The sequence below is a fragment of the Arvicanthis niloticus genome, chromosome X (assembly GCF_011762505.2).
Source record: "Arvicanthis niloticus isolate mArvNil1 chromosome X, mArvNil1.pat.X, whole genome shotgun sequence".
NCBI classification, from domain to species: domain Eukaryota; kingdom Metazoa; phylum Chordata; class Mammalia; order Rodentia; family Muridae; genus Arvicanthis; species Arvicanthis niloticus.
The window spans coordinates 22,706,618-22,723,738 of record NC_047679.1 but is presented as its reverse complement, the minus strand read 5'-3'; the positions used below and the strand labels follow the sequence as shown (position 1 = coordinate 22,723,738).

The following is a 17,121-nucleotide window of genomic DNA, read 5'->3' as shown; positions in this document are numbered from 1 at the left end:
GGATCAAAGACTCTAAAGATGCTGGCTTACTCCTGCTACAGAAAAATCCTAGAAAAGGTAACTAATAAAGAATAGAAGTTTGAGGTGTTTTTATTTTTACAGTTCTGGAGACTGAAGAAGCTCCATAACAAAGTGCCAGCAAGTTAAGTGTCTGGTGAGGGTCAGGCCTTGGCTTGTACAATGTCAAGTTCTTGGTACTTCTGAAAGGGATGACTGCTCATTCATTCTATGTAGGAGGGTCTGCTTTCATGTCATCACCCGCCAGAGGCCTACCTCCTAATACCATCACACTAGGGTTCCACCATATGAATACTGGAGGACGTACATGTTTAACCACAGCAGATAGCAAAATATTAATCGAAAAAAAAATCTGTGTTCATGTCCAGGGAGACAACTGTGCTGAGAGGATAGCTTCCTCTTTTACACATTATAGCCCAAGTGTGGAGCAGGAGGTACACAGCTTAAACTTTGCAAATGCAAGCCTGGCACCTGACAAGATATGTTTTCAAATAGGAGCAGGAGGTACACAGCTTAAACTTAGCAAATGCAAGCCTGGCACCTGACAAGATACATTTTCAAATAGGTGTAACTTAAGACAAAACCAGAGAGGGGAATGTCATTTTAGTATAATGAATAAATTCCGTGGCTAAAGAGAGGATTACATAGGCCGAGTGTGGTGATGCATGCTTTAAAAGGAAGGCAGAGGTGATGAATCTGTAAGTTCAAGGCCAGCCAGGGCTTCAGAGAGATCCTATCTCAAAAAATAAAAGGGGTGGAGGAAGGATTCAATTGACTCTGTTCCTGTTGTCTCATACATTATGGTACCAAATTAAAACTATGTTAAAAAAACACTATACACAAAGTTTATTTATTGACAATTTTAATTACAGAAAAACAAGAACACATATTACATGACTTCTTGTATGTGTGAAGCTAGACAACTTAATGTGATTACCAAATGTCATCTGGTTCTTCATGAGAAAAGCCTGGAGAACTAAAGAGAAAATTTTAGATATTTCAAAAATTCATGCCAACTTCTAGATCAGTAGTTCTCAACCTGTAGGTCACAACCCTTTCAAAGGGGTCACCTAGGACCATCAGAAAACACATATTTACAATTCGTAACAATTACAGGTATGAAGTAGCAATGAAAATAACTTTCTGGTTAGGGTGACCACACCATGAGGCATTGGATTAAAGGGTCGCAGCATTGGGAAGGCTGAGAAGCACTGCTCTAGATCTTCAGAATGATCCTACTCCTTTCTTGTGGTATTTTTGCCCTCCCTTACAATTAGTATCAGGGTCAATTTCACAAGTCAAATCACGATTGACATTTTTAAGCCAATGACTTTTTATTCTGTTCTGTTTTGGTTTTTTAATGCAATGTCTCCTGTGTCTCAGGCTGGCCCCAAACTATATAACCAAAACTGACCTTAAAATTTTTTTTAAAGTTTTATTTATTTTATGCATATGAGTACACTGTCAACTGTCTTCAGACACACCAGAAGAAGGCATCTTATTCCATTACAGACCATGTGGTTGCTAGGAATTAAACTCAGAAACTCTGGAAGAGCATCAGTGCACATGGTCCAGCTATCTCTCTAGCCCCTGACCTTAAATTTTTAATCCTCCTGCTTCTACTTGAGTAATGGAATTACAGGCATGCGGCACCATGTCCTGTTTATGAGTGTCTGGGACTGAACCCAGGGATTTCTACCTTCTAGTTAAACACTCTACTAACTGAAGTAAATCCCCATCCGTTTTAAATCCCTAACTTTTGAGAGTCTTACTATGCAGCCCTAGCTAGCTTCAAACTCTTGATCTTCCTGCCTCAGGCTGCCGAATGCTGGAATTACCAGAATATACTACCATACCCAACTTTCCAAAGTAGCAATTTTCCCTGAGCCAATGATTTCCTTAAGGCAAGCCCAAGCATCTGCTCATTTTTAGCTGACAACATGAGCAGTACTGCCTTGCCTGAGGGACATAGTGTCTGAAGGAAGTCATACCTTTCATCCTTGTCACTAGGCAGCATCATGTCCACCAATGAGCAGTCTTTGCCCGATTTTTTGGAGCTCTGACACAGGATGGAGAAAGAAGAATTTTGAAACAAGTTAACTTCAAAATAGGCCAAGAATTAGTACACTTTGATTTCTCTAATAACTATTTTGGAAACATATATAAGAGACTAATAAAAGGCCTCTTTAAAGTGAAACTTAGCAAGCACATCAAAATAATCCATAGCATATATTTTCAGTACTCATAATTCAAACAGAAAAATGTTTCACAATCTATAACTTAATGAAACATCAAATAAAATAACCTATCAGATACAAAATTAAAAATTAGAATCTCTTTAATATGTTTTACATTAGTTTTACCTTACAAAGGCTGAAATTTCGTCAACAGTGTATGTATTTTACAGAATACTGGTTCTATTTCAAGTATTCACTTTCTAGCCTTTAATCTTTCTGTCTTCAGTAGAGAACACATGTACCAAGGTTGGAATACGCCTCCCAGTGCCTCCCCTCTCCTCTGTCATCCGGTTGCCATCCACAGCACAAGTACCTTATCTGTACTTGATTGTTCCTGTCTCTGCTGGATGATTTTCATGTACTTTTCTAAAGGATTTTCACCATGAGCTGATTTGTCTTTCTGGTCTTGAATACTCTTTTCTAATTCTTCTTCCATCTCAATTTTCAGTGACTCTTCAATCATCCTCTAGAAATAGACCAGTGCCAAAAGAGGAAATACATAAACATGTTTTAAAAGCTTCTCAGTCTTAAAAATCATACAGTAAGATCCTTATCCTGGAAGCACAACTTGCATACCAGAGAAATGTGTGTTTAAAATGAACCATCAGACAAACAAACATGTCATTTTCAGGGAAGGAAGGAAAGAAGGAAGGAAGGAAGGAAGGAAGGAAGGAAGGAAGGAAGGAAGGAAGGAAGGAAGGGATTAACCAGGAGGCCAAGAAACATTTTTAAGTCATGTTAAGTAGCCAAGAGTAATCCATCTGCCTTGCACTAAAATGAGAACAAGAAAGGCAAGGAGAGATGTAGACAATGATGTGTGCGCCTAGACGCCACTGTGGACTGACTAGATGCACCTCCTTGCCCTAGCTCTTCCAGCTGGTGAGCTGGCTTTCCTGGAGTGCATATACAGAGGGAAGTTATACAACAGATGAGAGTACATGTGGATGTCTTTTCAAAACCAAGCTGCTCAAGAAGGAGTACAACAGGAGAGGAAAGAGAATGCCGTTGAGGTCACCTGCTGTCTCTCTGACCTCACAGCATTACTGGTTCACAGCCTTGAGCTCAAAGTACCTGCTGAAGGTGTCCACTAGAGAAACGAATACAGAGATTTAAGTGACACATTACCCGCTCCTGCTCTAGTTTTTCCAGCTCTCTTCTTTCTCTCTCTAGAGCTTCTTGCCGTTCATTCTTCCTTTGTTCTTCTCTCTGCCTGCGTTCTTTCATGCGGAGTTCCCATAGCTGCTGTTCTTTCTGTTCTCCAGTTGGGCTCTGAACAGCACCTAAAAGGACAGAAAACAGAGTGAGTAGCTACCAGCATCAGATTTTTCAAATCTAGTCTTCTGCAGACCTGCTTGATTTTCTACTGATTGTGATGACCTGCTCTAAGCTGCTGCTCTACTTTTATTGTCTTCCAGCTCCCAGACTGACCCCTAGCAACACTGCTAGACTTCTACTTTCCTGAGATGGATATAAGCCACCATACCACAAGTGACCCCAGTAGTCATCCCTCCACACCATATCCTCTTCATTCATCTCTTCTCTCTATGCTTCAGCCTCTCCATAGCAAACCCTACAGTTCTGCCTTCACATTTCAGTACAATCCACCCACTATCTTTAGAACTATTAGGGTATCAATAGGGTTTCAAAACCATAGCAATTTCAAAAACCCTTTCTCCCTACTCCTAAAAAAGATGCTCAGGTCATTCCTACCCCTAAACAAAACAGAACTCCCTCCTCTTTATCCTCTGGCACTATTGCCACTATTCAGTTTGCACTGTACTGATCCTGGTCCTTTCTAGGGATCCTTTTTTCCCTCCATTGTTATTCAATGTGTACAGGAGTTTTGCTTGCATGTATTATCTGTGCACCATGTGCATGCAATACTTGAGAAGGCCAGAAGAGAACATCACATCACTTGGGACTAGAGTTACAGACAATGGTGAGCAGCCATATGTATGATAGGATTTGAACCTGGATCTTCTAGAAAGAGCAGTTAGTGCTCTTAGCCACTGACCCATCTCTAACCCCTAATTATTTCCATGTCTTTTTCCTTCCTGGCCATTTCCCTCAGCCTATTAACCATGTTTTAATGGGATTTCTGTCACAGAAATGGAGAAGTCCCAAAATGCTAGCTTCCTCCCAAAGGTATATGCATTCTTTCATCATCTTTGTCTAGGTAGGCCATGGCCATACACATCTATAGTACTAGCAACTCAAGAGGCTGCGCTCACAAGTTCAAGAGCAGCCCAGGCAACAGAGTTGATCCCATATCCATTGAACAATCAGTGCTTGTGTGCTTATCCAATTCATCTTGCTGCTAGAGACAGTTCCTCTGTAAGGTCCTCCTTACCCTCCAAGTGATACATAAATATGCTAGCACATTATTTGCCAATACATTATGAAAAAAGAAAAGAAATAATCCTGTGTGCTTATTTCCCCACTTCTATTTCTTCTGAGCAAGGCTCATGTTTTAATGACTTGTCTGCTGTTCCCTTTCATTCTTGGCACAGGTCCTGCCCTTCAAAGGTTTAACTAAGTCTGTTTCACAGAAATGATGCTGGCTAGTCTTTCAGCTCTAGCCCATGACCTACATTTTTTCACTCAAAAATGCTAATCAGCAACAATGCCACAGGTTCACCAAAGGATTTCAGACTCATGCGTTGTGCCTTGTCCTAGATGCTTAGCAGGAATAAGAACTAGCTTTACTGAAAGAGAACTGCCACACAGATCAATAGCTCACTTTATCTATCTATCTATCTATCTATCTATCTATCTATCTATCTATCTACCTACCTACCCTCTATCTACGTACCTACCATCCAGCCAGCTATTTAATACAGGTTTGTCATAAAATTAAAATACCAAAAGCTCATACTTACTTCCACAGACATAATTACCCTGTCCCTCCTTTCCAGTGGAGGAAAGGTTACTGCAAATGGTTCTACTTTACCACAGGGAATAGCAATGACAAAATAAGACTGTTGTTGAGATAAAGGGGAAAAAAGAAAGGAAAAAGGCAGGAGAAAAGAAGAGGAAAAGAGGAAGCAGAGCAGGATGAAAAAAGTGGGAAGACGAAAGAGAGAAAGTGGAAGAATTATATTAGAAACATCTTGGGACACAAAAGCCAAGAAGCATATGTGTTAGGAACCTCAAGGACACCACATTTTTACCTTTTTTGTTCTTGGATGAAGAGGCAGAGATGAATATGTGAGAGTTCCTCAGATGACCAAAACATAACCAATGCTACTTACTAATTATTTCAAGAGCCATGACTGTAGTCTCCTATACACCTCAAGGCAGAACATTAGCTACTCACTGATTTTCCTTAGTACTTTGGCTACTTCAAGTCTGTGAATATGGCTGCTGCACCTTCTGCCCAATGATGGCCTGGTGGACTCCTTCACTGCCGCACCCTCTTATCCCAGACTCTCCCTGAAGGCAGAAGCTTGATTTGGCTCACTGATTATACCTAGCCCCTAAGCAACTGCCCAGAGAGAAGGTGCTTGCTTGGGTCTGGTAAAATGAGCTGCCTCCCAAAGCACACTTACTCAGGAATGAGTATAATCAAAACCTCTTGCTCCTTTTCAGTAGCTCCTCATCTTCCTGAGCACTGTGGCTTCCAGAGCTCTTCCAGAGTACCAGGAAGCTACTTTGCCATGGAGAGGCTTTGAGTATGTTGTGTGGGAGGTGTTAACAGTGTTTCTGTTTGGGCAGCACTGAGAGGCAACTTTAAGTAAGACATTTCCTTTCAAGTTTGAGGCTGAGAAGAAAAGGACCTGGCTGTTGATGGGGCTGGAAGAAAGCACAGACTTCCTCTCAATTCTGCTCTCTGCTCCCTCTCCAAGCTGAGGGAGAAGTAGATAAACTGAAGAAGAGAAAAATGTATGGGCCAGGCAGAGGTCTGATGACCACTTTCCTCCAGTGATGATGTAACATAGCAACTTTTCTGAAGATTGAAATAAATGGTTTTCTATCCTAATTTATGAAATAAATGAAGACAATAAATACTAAAATGTGGCAATAGTAAAGCTATACAATGGGCTTGACCATTACTTCAGGTTTTTAACACAATTTCTAAAGATGATAAGGTTCCTTATGGGACAGTTTTTGCCAAAAGTATAAGTGCTCTGTCCAACTCCAATCAAGTAAACATTTTATGTTCACACAGGGAGAGTCCCTTAAGAATGATAATGCTACAAGCCCAAGCCTCTGAATAATCTATATTTATCAAAGTCCTAAAGGATCAGGGATGACTCAACAGGTAAAGGCACTCGCTACAAACCCCAGTTTGATCCATGAGAACTGACTGCCACAAGTTGTCCTTTGACCTCCACAGACAAACACACAAAAACAAACAAAAACCCAAGCAAACAAACAAAAAAAAAAAAACAATTAATTTTGGGCCTAGAGAGATGGCTCAGGGGTTAAAAGTGTTTGCTACTCTTCCATAGAACTAGCATTTGATTCCCAGAACTCATGACCAGACAGCTCACAATTAATTGCCTGTAGCTCTAACTCCAAAGAATACAATGTCTTCTTCTGGCCTCCCTAGGTTCCTCCAGGCACACTTATGCACATATACAGACATACACCAATATACATAATTTAGTATATATATGTAACAATAGAAGTGATGTAGGAAATGAGTTACAGAGCACACAAATCAGCATGCAATATGTGGCTACTGTTTATTGCTAGTTTAAGTGAGAAACCACTTACTTGGGTAGTTGTATGAAGTGGGTCGGGAAGACAAAGTAGCTGTAGCAACATCTATGCCAGGCATGTCACCAGCAGGGTGGAGTCCTTCGTCTTCAAACTGTTCTAGCTTGTTCCCTGCATCCACATGAGATGCAGTTAATTGTGCCATAAGTCCTTAGTAACAGTAGCAAGTGTAGGGAGCACTAAGCAGTGCAGGAGTGGGGGTGCTTGGGAGTTAGGGAGTGATGAGGATACATCATGGAATATCAAAACTGCCCTTTTCCTACAGAGTTCTAAATCCAACCACTTACAAAGTACTCACCTCTCAAGTTTTTTTTATATTTTAAAGAATTACATTTGCTTACAAAAAAATCAATGCAGTAGTAGAGAATTCATTTGGTTCCCTGATAAAATCCTTTGAGTCAATTTAAATATCAATAATGGAAAGGCAGTCAACACTCTGGTACAGAAGGGAGGACTTCAGTAGCTGACAACTCCTGAAGTAGGGAGTCAGTTTGTGTGTACATTTGGAAAGAGACTCCTGCTGGTTACCCCTGCTCTAGATGATCCTACACCTGAATACCCGTGCACATAGACAGCTCAGACTGGAATCAGTGGTTTGGAGGGAGGCATGGCAGGGGGAGTCAAGAAAAAATTGAGGGAGAACAGGCAGTGGCTATGATCAAAATACATTGTATACATGTATGAAATTCTCAAAGAATGAAAAATTAATGATTTAACAAAGTCATATTAACTGTTAAGAAATTGACAAATTTTACTAAATCTTTTCATTTAACTATGCAGATTATGATTCTTTCAGATATGACAATGAAATTATATACAAATGTAAAGAATTCTCAAGCGAGAGTCTCAGAGGTGATGGACCCTATACCCTTATTATACTTATAAAGTAGGGTGATACAGTCAGAGGCAAGGCTATAGCCAGGCCACCATTTTCTTGACTCTCATCTTAATTTTTGGGTATCCATGTGGAGGTCAGGTCAATGCTTAGTGTCTCTCTCAGTCACGCTCCACCTTATTTTTTGCGACAGAGTTTATCACTCAACCTGAAAGTTCACTGATTTGGCTAGGCTGGCTGGCTAGTGACGCTCCGGGGCATCCTCTTGCCTCTACTTCCAGTGTGCGCCACTCACCAGCCTTTTTTATATGGGTGCGCTTTATAGACTGAGCCACTGCCCCAGCCCCTCATTTGAATATTCTTTCACCTCCATTCTATCAGTGAAGATGAGGTTTGCTTAAGTCTGAAGAATCAACAGGATCAATATAACTTAAAGAAAATATCTTCATATTCCACAGAAAGGAAAAAGAATGAACAATGAAAAACTACTTATTCAAGTAACCCCAGCCTTGAAATATAGATTCACTTTATGGCATTAGTTTTTACTTGGAAACTATGAATTATACCAATTGTTTTTAAAGGAAATTCAAGTGCACCCTAAAATTCTCTGTCACAGAAAGATGAAGCAAGGCTGTCAAGATGGTTCAGCAAGTAAAGGTGCTTCCCACTAAGCTAGTGAGTTCAATGCCTGGGACACACAGAGTGAACCAAGAGAGCCAACACATGCAAGTTGTTCTCTCCCCATGTGCACTGTGCTACACATATGTTATATATATGTGCATATACACACAATAAAAGTGCAATAAAATTGTTTAAAAAGAAAAATAAAGCAATGCATCTGCACCATATCACAAAACAGACATGTCTCAACATCTGACTGTATTGTTAAAAGAAAGCTTTTCTACATTTCTACTTATAAAAACTGATGGGTGTCTGTTAGGGTTGGGGTGGGGCTGAAGAGATGGCTCATCAGTAAAAAGAAACACTGGCTGCTCTTAAGAAGGACCCAAGTTCAATTCCTAGTACCCAGCACTCTCATGACAGTTAACAATCATCTGTAATCTCAGCCCCAGGGAATCTGACACCCTTTTCTGGCCCCCACGGACACAAGACACACAGATATACAGGCAGGCAAAACACCTCCACACATACAAGTAAATACAATTTTTTTAAAAATGCTATATGGCTAGAAAGATTGGCTCCATGAGTAAAGTGCTTGCTTTGCAAGTGAAGGAAGCACCTGAGTTAGAGTTCCCAGAACCTACATAAAAAGGGTCATGATAGTGGGTGTCTGTAATCCCAGCATGACTAAAGCATGATGGAAGGGTAAGATAGGAGAATCTACATTAGTTAACTCACAGACCATGGAGCCTGGCATACTGGTATACAATAGAATGATGAGACCCTGCCTTAAACAAGGTGTTAGATAAAATATGCTATCTGAAGTTGTCTTCTGACCTCTACAAAGGTGTCATGGCGCATATGTAAACATGGACATATATATACAAAACTTAATATTCAAAACTTACATCTGAAAGATGGTTCAAATTTCTCCTTATCTTTCAAAGATTGCTTGTCAACATCTGAAAACTCACTTTTATCTTGCATTTCACTTTGTCTCTGATATAAACTAGATTGGAAGAATAAATACATGAATATGAAGTGTTAGTAACAACATAAAAAGCCAAGAGAATAGGGTAACACAAGTTGTCTGGTTGTTAAAAATAATTTACAGAATGTTTTGCTATTTTTTTAAGATATGATCTCTTTGGCTGGCCTAGAACCACATAGATCAAACTGACTTCAAACTCCTGGCAATTCTTTCTCAGACTCCCAAATATAGGGATTACATATAAGCACGGATGCTTAGCTCTGACACTCGTTTTTTTTTCATTGGCTTATAAAGAATGGCTCTCTAAGTGCTGCACAGATGGCTCAATGGTTCACAACACTGGCCACTCTGCTAGAGAACCTTGGTTCAATTCCAAGCACTCACATGGCTTCTCAAAATAGCCTGTAACTCCAGTTCTAGGGGATCTATCACCTTCTTCTGGCCTCTGTAGACACCAGGAAGGCATGCGGTATGCAGAAGTACATGGAAGCAAAATGCCCATACACATTAAAAAAAAATGCTTGCCCAGCACGTTCGAGATCCTAGCTTCTATCGCAATATATTTCAATAGAGAAAAAAAATGATAAGTAAAAGTGTGTGTTTTTATATGTTTGGTATGTAGTGGGAGAGAGAATGGCTCCAGAGGACAGAGCCTGCCACCAGGCATTTTTCTTGGCAACTAGTCTATATTTACTCAGTCATCTCCCTTGTTACCACCCTATGCCCTGAAACAGACATCGTTTCAAGGAATAGCATACTCTCAATATAATTCCTACAGTAGTTTTCTAGTAACCACTATACATTTTCTCTAAAGACAAATTCCATGCAAACAAACAAATTCAGCACAAACCAGCTGAAGATGCAATTGCACAAGCCAAACTATATATCAAACTGTGCTAACTTAACATTCTATGGGTCTTGATGCTCTTTTTGGCTTCCTCATAAGAAAATTCAATACAAGCTGGCCTTGGGGTCTCATGCCTGCAAGAGGCAGGCAGGCAAGAGGATCATTACAAGTTTAAAGCCAGTCTGGGCAATATAGCAAATCAGCCTGTCTGAAAACAAAACAACTACAATCTAAAAGACATCAAAGAATATAAATGCCCTAGGACCATTGTAGACACACAAGCAGTTTTCAAGTATGAACAGGCAAGCATTCATAAACATCAGGTACCCAACTGGAGGCCACAAGTAGGGATTCAGAATCTCCTGTTGTGGTCCTGCCTGTGAATTACAACCAGCTGGCCTCATCTACTTCTTCCTACTTTGACAGTAGGAAGTGTCCATTATTACTTTAGAATTTGTTTCAACAATACACAAACTGAAACCTTATTTATATTTAAATGTCAAACATTTTTTTGTCATTGTTTGTTTTTTGAGACAGGGTTTCTCTGTGTAGCCCTGGCTGTCCTGGAACTCACTCTGTAGACCAAGGCTGGCCTTGAACTCAGAAATCCATCTACCTCTGCCTCATGAGTGCTGGGACTAAAGGTGTGTGCCACCACTCCTGACCCTCAAAACGTATTTTTAAATGACATTTTGACATGTGAAATTTCTCCAACTCTCAAAATGAGCCCAATTTATTTGCTGTGACAACTTTATAAGCAACTGCCTTTATGAACCAAATTCATTCACAGACCCAGGAAGATATTTATTTATACAATTATTACACACTCTCCCTAATTCAAATGACTTTCAAAGACCACAAATGACTTTACAATCTAACTGTAAATTCCAGACTGCCACATGGTCTTTAACATTGACTTAAAAAGACCAAAGGCATAAAGGTCAAAACAGCAGGTTAGTGGCATGACTCAACAAAAGATGATAAGAAAATAACTTACCATTTATTTTGCTCTGGAGGGCTGGAGAAAGGACCAGAGAAGCTGTGCCTAGATGGAACAGGTGATGACTGGGCTGTTCTCTCAGGACAAGGAGTAGGGGAAGCAGCAGGTGATGCAGATGCTCTGTCAAGACAAGGGCTGGAGGAAGTAATTTGTAATCTCCTGAGACCTATGAGGAAGAATGAATCAGGGCAAAAATGTTACAACCTGCATGGAGAATCGTTTTTTTTTTTTTTTTAAAGCTCTATTAAGCCAGGCACATGCGCATGCTTTCCTCCCAGCTACTCGAGAGGCTGAGACAGGAGCATTGCTTGAATCCAGAAGTTCTGGGATGTAGTGCGCTATGCCTATCAGGTGTCTGCACTAAGTTTGGCATCAATATGGTGACCTCCTGGGAGCAGGGGACCACCAGGTTGCCTAAGGAAAAAGTTCTATTAATTTGAAAATAAATCCTACAGCATCCTTGCAAACAGCCAAGCTTGATGTGTGAGAAGCAAAAAGGTTCAAGCACCAAAATCCAACTGTAGATGTGACACAGGAGTATATAGAACTAATCAGCAGCAAGATAAAGTTCATGTGCTCCCTCAACACTTCTGTGTGCTAAGGAAACTAGACCTTAATATCATTTGTGTTGCCGACTTCTACAGCAATCCTGTGACATGGGAGGGCTACCACTGTTGAGCGAGGTATGGTAGGATGAGAACAGCCACCAGTGCTGGAGCAGACTCCTCCAGGCTGCCTACTGAGCATGCTGCCCAAGTCTAAAGCATGTACATCACAACCCTCTGGACAGTGGCTTACCTTCCAGATACATTTCATTATCAAGACTTCTTCTTGATTTTGGATGGGGTGTAGAGGAGAGGCGTGTGGAGGAAGAGGTCCTGCATGGCCGTGAAACCACACTGCCCATGAACGCTTTGGACACATCACTCTTTTCTTCCTTCAGCACGTCCGCAAGAGGCTGTTCAGAGATAACTCTGTCCTCTGCAGAAACATGTCTATCCGTGGAATTGGAAGCTATGCTTCTGAGAGCTCCCACCGAGTATACAGATGAAGGACTCTGTGCTGGCTGAGGGCTCCTAGGAGGATTCTGAGTAACTCTTTGATAGTAAGCTCTGAATGCTTTTTCCAAGCGTTCAGCCTCTTGCTCTAGCTCTCTTACTTTGGCTTTAGTACTACTGGCTACAAATTCAAGGTCAGAGTCTGGGGAACTAGCCTCTGTTGCTGTATTTACAAAAGGTGGGACGCTTGACATAACTGCACCTGCCATAACTTTGTTCTGTTCAAGGGGTATATTCAAGAAATCCCCACTTGTATCTTCGTTGTAGGGTGCCATCTTGGCACTCATTAGGCCACTCAGGGAATGAATCAGAGAGTGCTTTGGATTTCGGAACACTTCATTCTCTAGGGCTGTAGGTCACAAAAAAATTTGAGAAATAAGGATAAAAGGTTATGAATAAAATTAAATTATACTTGAGAATATTTTTAAGGTAGTAAAAGCAAGCCTACATATTAAACAGTTTCTGAATCCATAGTCATATTCATTAATATTTACTGAAAGCTAACTTCTTATAGTAAGCCTTTATAAACACGATAAATTTCACAATCTGTTACACATGAGTCTGCAATAACTATGTCTGAGATGTGAAAATATATAATTTACTGAGTACAGTCTAGCCAGATCTGAATGATAGCAAACACATTTAATAAATCATTGTTTATTCCAACCAGCATGAAATATTCACACGTTTGACTGCAATATAATTAGTCTCTTGCCAAGCCCAAGTATCAGATAACCTGGCCAGAAATTCCCACTGCTCTCTGCTGAGTGAGTGAGAAAGGGGATGGGGCTCTTCCTGACATGTGGGCCACATGGTCAGCAATTCCTAGAGATGCTGAGATTTCCCAGCATAAATCTTGTGCCTATGCTGCCTCTAACCCTGCAAGAGCTCCTTATGACACTACAAAAACAAGTGTACAACCGCCTAGAGGTAAGCCATGTGGGTGGACTGCAGGAGGCCTAGCTCTATTGAACTACTTTCACATTATAAGACTACTATAACTTCAGTGGGAGACAGTCTGGCAAACAAGTGCTAGCAGAAAACAAGGCATTGGAAAAGAGTTTAGAAATGAGTAAAGACCTAGAAATAAACTAGTTAAGGTGGAAAGAACAAGTGACTGATAAAAGTTCAAGAAGGAACTGAAGAAGACAAAAAAGGAAGGATGAAAAACAAGCTGAGCCAGGCGGTGGTGGCGCATGCCTTTAATCCCAGCACTTGGGAGGCAGAGGCAGGTGGATTTCTGAGTTCGAGGCCAGCCTGGTCTACAGAGTGAGTTCCAGGACAGCCAGGGCTACACAGAGAAACCCTGTCTCGAAAAACCAAAAAAAAAAAAAAAAAAAAAAAAAGAAAGAAAAATAAGCTGAACTGTAACAAATATACAAATATATTGGGCCCCAAACCAACTGAAGAACAAAGTATTCAAGCTTTTTTTCATCTTTCCATGAAACAGGGGGAAGAGACATTCACAGCAAAGACAGTAATGAATCATTAGCAGTAACTAGTGCCCAAGTGGTTTCCATATACCAGGTCATACCCTATATCTATTCTATCTTTGCCCACTATGGCCCAATAGGCATCATTATCTCCATTATAAATAGGGAATTTGAAGTTTTAAACATGTCATGCCCAAGATCAAACAACTTCAACTGAAGGTCAAAACAAAGCAGGTCTGCAAGTCTGAAAGCAATGTTCTATCCTGCTTCTCTTGTGTATTTATACAAAGGTCTGGGTCTGGTTAAGAATATATAGATATATGGAAAGCCCTGTTAGCCTTAACAGACACACAGACACAGACAGACAGACACAGACACACACAAAAGAAAACATTGAGATTGGGGTGGGGGAAGCAATAAGATACTCAGAAGGTTTAGGCACTTGCTAGTAAACATTTCACTTCAATCCTAGGGATCCACATCAAGGAAGGAAAGAATAGATTCCTTCCTGCAACTTGTTCTTGAACCTCAATATACATCCCCACCCCCCACATACACATACCCCAAAACAAACAGGAACAAAGTTAGAAAACAAACTTGGGAGCATCTGCGCCACCTGCACACCTGGCCTGTCTGGGGTATCTATAAAGCTGAGTGAGACACTTTGGCTGATGACTCAGTTGATATTCCTAAGATACAAGTTTCATTTCTGGTATAATTTTTGTTTCTATAGCCTTTCCCTGATACAATATTACTGAGTGGTTAATAGATCACAGTCATTGTATTTTTACAACCACCTGAAACTTTACATACACACAAGTTAAAACTGCCTCTTGGAGCCAGGGAGCTGGCTTAGTGGGTAAAAGTGACTGCTATACAAGTCTGACTACCTGAGTTCAATCCCTAAAACCCACATAGAAAAGACCTGGTGGCAAGACTATACATGGGAGTAACCAACTGCTTTCTTAATTGTATTTGAGGTCTTTTCCACTGGATAGAGCTCACTGTGACTGTTACTGATACTATAAACATGGTCAAAACCCCTAAGTAGGAAGTTGGAGACATGGCTCAGCAGTTACGAACACTAGCTGCTCTTTCAGAGGACCCAAGTTCAGTTCTGAACACCCACTAGAATTTGATCCAATGTCCTCCTGTGGCCTACATAAGTACCAGGTATGCACAAAGTGCACATACATACATAGGTGAAATGGTCCTATAAATTAATTTTAAAATAATTATAATTATAAAAAAATTAAAATAATAAATCATCAAAAAACAAACATCAAAAAAAACATGGGTAGCTAGGTATGGTGGTTCATGCCTTCAATGCCAGCACTAGGGAAGCAGAGGCAAGTGGATCTCTGTGAGTCTGAGGCCATCCTGGTCTACATAGTAAGTTCTAGGATAGCCAGGACTATGTAGAGAGGCCATATTTTTAAAAAATAGGTAGAGAAATCATAGGTCCAAAAGGAAACCTTTTGATGTTGCTTATGATGTTGGCTAAATGGTTATGCTGTCAAACTGCAATCTAAATATGAACATAAAATTGTCTCCTAATAACCTTGGTTAGAGAAGTTTCTTATTGCAGTGGGTAATGGTTAATGAAGAGACTCTCAAATGTTCAAAGTGCCAAGAATAAGCAAGTGCGAATGCTGACCCATAGGTGGGACATCTCTAGTAACACCTCCCAGAAGCTCAGAGAACATCGGGGAAGAGGGTATGAAAAGAATATAAGCCCTGGCAGATGAGAACAAGTGCTATAAAATGCTATCTTCTGGACATAGCTGTTGCACACATGAACTCAGAGTATCTATCGTTATCTGTATAACAAGACAGTTAAAAATACCAGCACTGGGGGCTGGGAGTGGGCCACTCATAGCTGAAGAGAGATTAACAGTTGTTTTTGGGTGGTGGCATTGACAGGCTGCCTATACCAGAGGGAATGACCTCACAACCATGTACATATAGACAACACTAACTGGACTCAATGGGTTACATGGGGAATAAAGAGGACTGAAGCTGAAAGGAAGATAGAATGATAGGAGGCAGAAGCTAGAGAGAGAGAACGGTGGATACAATCAAGATGTACTTTATACATCTAGGAAATAGTAAAAGAATTAAAAGAAAAAAATCTACATGTAGGGGCACACATTTGCATTCCTATGGCAAGTTAGAGGTAGAACCAGCAGACAATGGTCCAGTAGTGCACAGGTTAGCTAGCCTGGAGTAGGCAGTACAGACACTGAAACAAGAGACTCATTGTCTCACTAAGGAAGAAGCAGAGAACCAATTATTGAAAAGTCCTGTAACCTCCACCAGAGTGCGAGAGTGCTCTGGCGCACTATGTATCTGTTTCGCTCTTGCACACACACACATAATAAACAATTTATTTAAAAAAAAACAACTCTCCAACCTGTCTGAGTCTGTTTTAGTTGTGACTTTAAATCAGCAACCTGAACAGTTAACCTTTTAACAGAAGCATCATATTCTGCTATCTGGGTCCTTAGCTGTGTAGAATTTTCTATCTGAAAAAGAAAGACATACAATTATAGCTTTCTCTAAAAACAAAATGTCTTTTATTGTGCTTATATTCTTTATTTTGCCAATTCTAAGACCCTTTTACACAAACAATTAATAAGATGACCGCTATTAAAACAACATCCAAACAAGTTTTTCACCAAACAAGCTTTGGTTTTTTTGAGACGGGGTCTCTCTGTGAAGCCCTGGCTTCGTAGAGCTCAAGGAGATCCACCTACCTCTGCCTCCTGAGTGCTGGGATATGTGTGCTACCTGTCTAAAAAATAGCTATTCTATTGCTCACAGACAGAAATCACAGTGACACAGTAGATGTGTGTAAGCCATAAAGCAGGTATCAAAAGACATGGGAATTACCAGGACCTCTGAGAAGTTTACATCTACATGAGTTTGCTTTCCTTCCAATGCTATTATCATCAGGAATATGAAGTCAGAATCACCAGAGAATTTTCTCACATGAGAAAGCCTCTTTTGCAATACTCGGGGAAGGAATTCTTTGTATTCAAATAATCTGATTTCACTGGCTTGACAAGTGTAAGCTTTCTATAACCACTACAAAATTGACTGGCATAATTCCCTTAAAAATAAAGAACAATACTCACTTCACTCTGCAGCTGTCTTTGCAGAGCTTGCCTATGAGTTTCAAAGCCCTTATGCTCCAGTGCCATGGCCTTTTCTGTCTTCTGTAATTCTTTCTTAAAAATCAAAAGCTCAGGAGGTGGCTGAGTTATACCTAAGAAGGTTTAAGAAAGAAAAAAAAACTTCCTAGTCACTATCAATCTTAAATTTGCCTATTTCACTAAGAAGAAAAAGCAGTTAGAGAG

At 40.3% G+C, this 17,121-nt stretch overlaps 1 protein-coding gene across 4 annotated transcripts in view; it reads right to left on the bottom strand.

Annotated features, from left to right (window-relative positions):
* Positions 1-863: 863 nt before the first annotated feature.
* Ofd1 (OFD1 centriole and centriolar satellite protein) overlaps positions 864-17,121 on the bottom strand; it is a 40,594-nt gene continuing 24,336 nt past the window's right edge. For 2 of the 4 annotated variants that reach the window (XM_076918332.1, XM_076918333.1), the window contains 9 exons: positions 16,900-17,030; positions 16,176-16,287; positions 12,070-12,678; positions 11,269-11,437; positions 9,342-9,442; positions 6,975-7,088; positions 3,381-3,535; positions 2,569-2,721; positions 1,703-2,077 (listed from right to left, as the gene is read on the bottom strand). In XM_076918332.1, coding sequence (XP_076774447.1) covers positions 1,853-2,077; positions 2,569-2,721; positions 3,381-3,535; positions 6,975-7,088; positions 9,342-9,442; positions 11,269-11,437; positions 12,070-12,678; positions 16,176-16,287; positions 16,900-17,030 — 1,769 coding nt within the window. In that variant the 3' untranslated portion in view covers positions 1,703-1,852. Of the gene's footprint in view, positions 995-1,702; positions 2,078-2,568; positions 2,722-3,380; positions 3,536-6,974; positions 7,089-9,341; positions 9,443-11,268; positions 11,438-12,069; positions 12,679-16,175; positions 16,288-16,899; positions 17,031-17,121 lie in introns of those variants that run through there. The other 2 variants (XM_034485702.2, XM_076918334.1) reach the window with 2 other exon arrangements.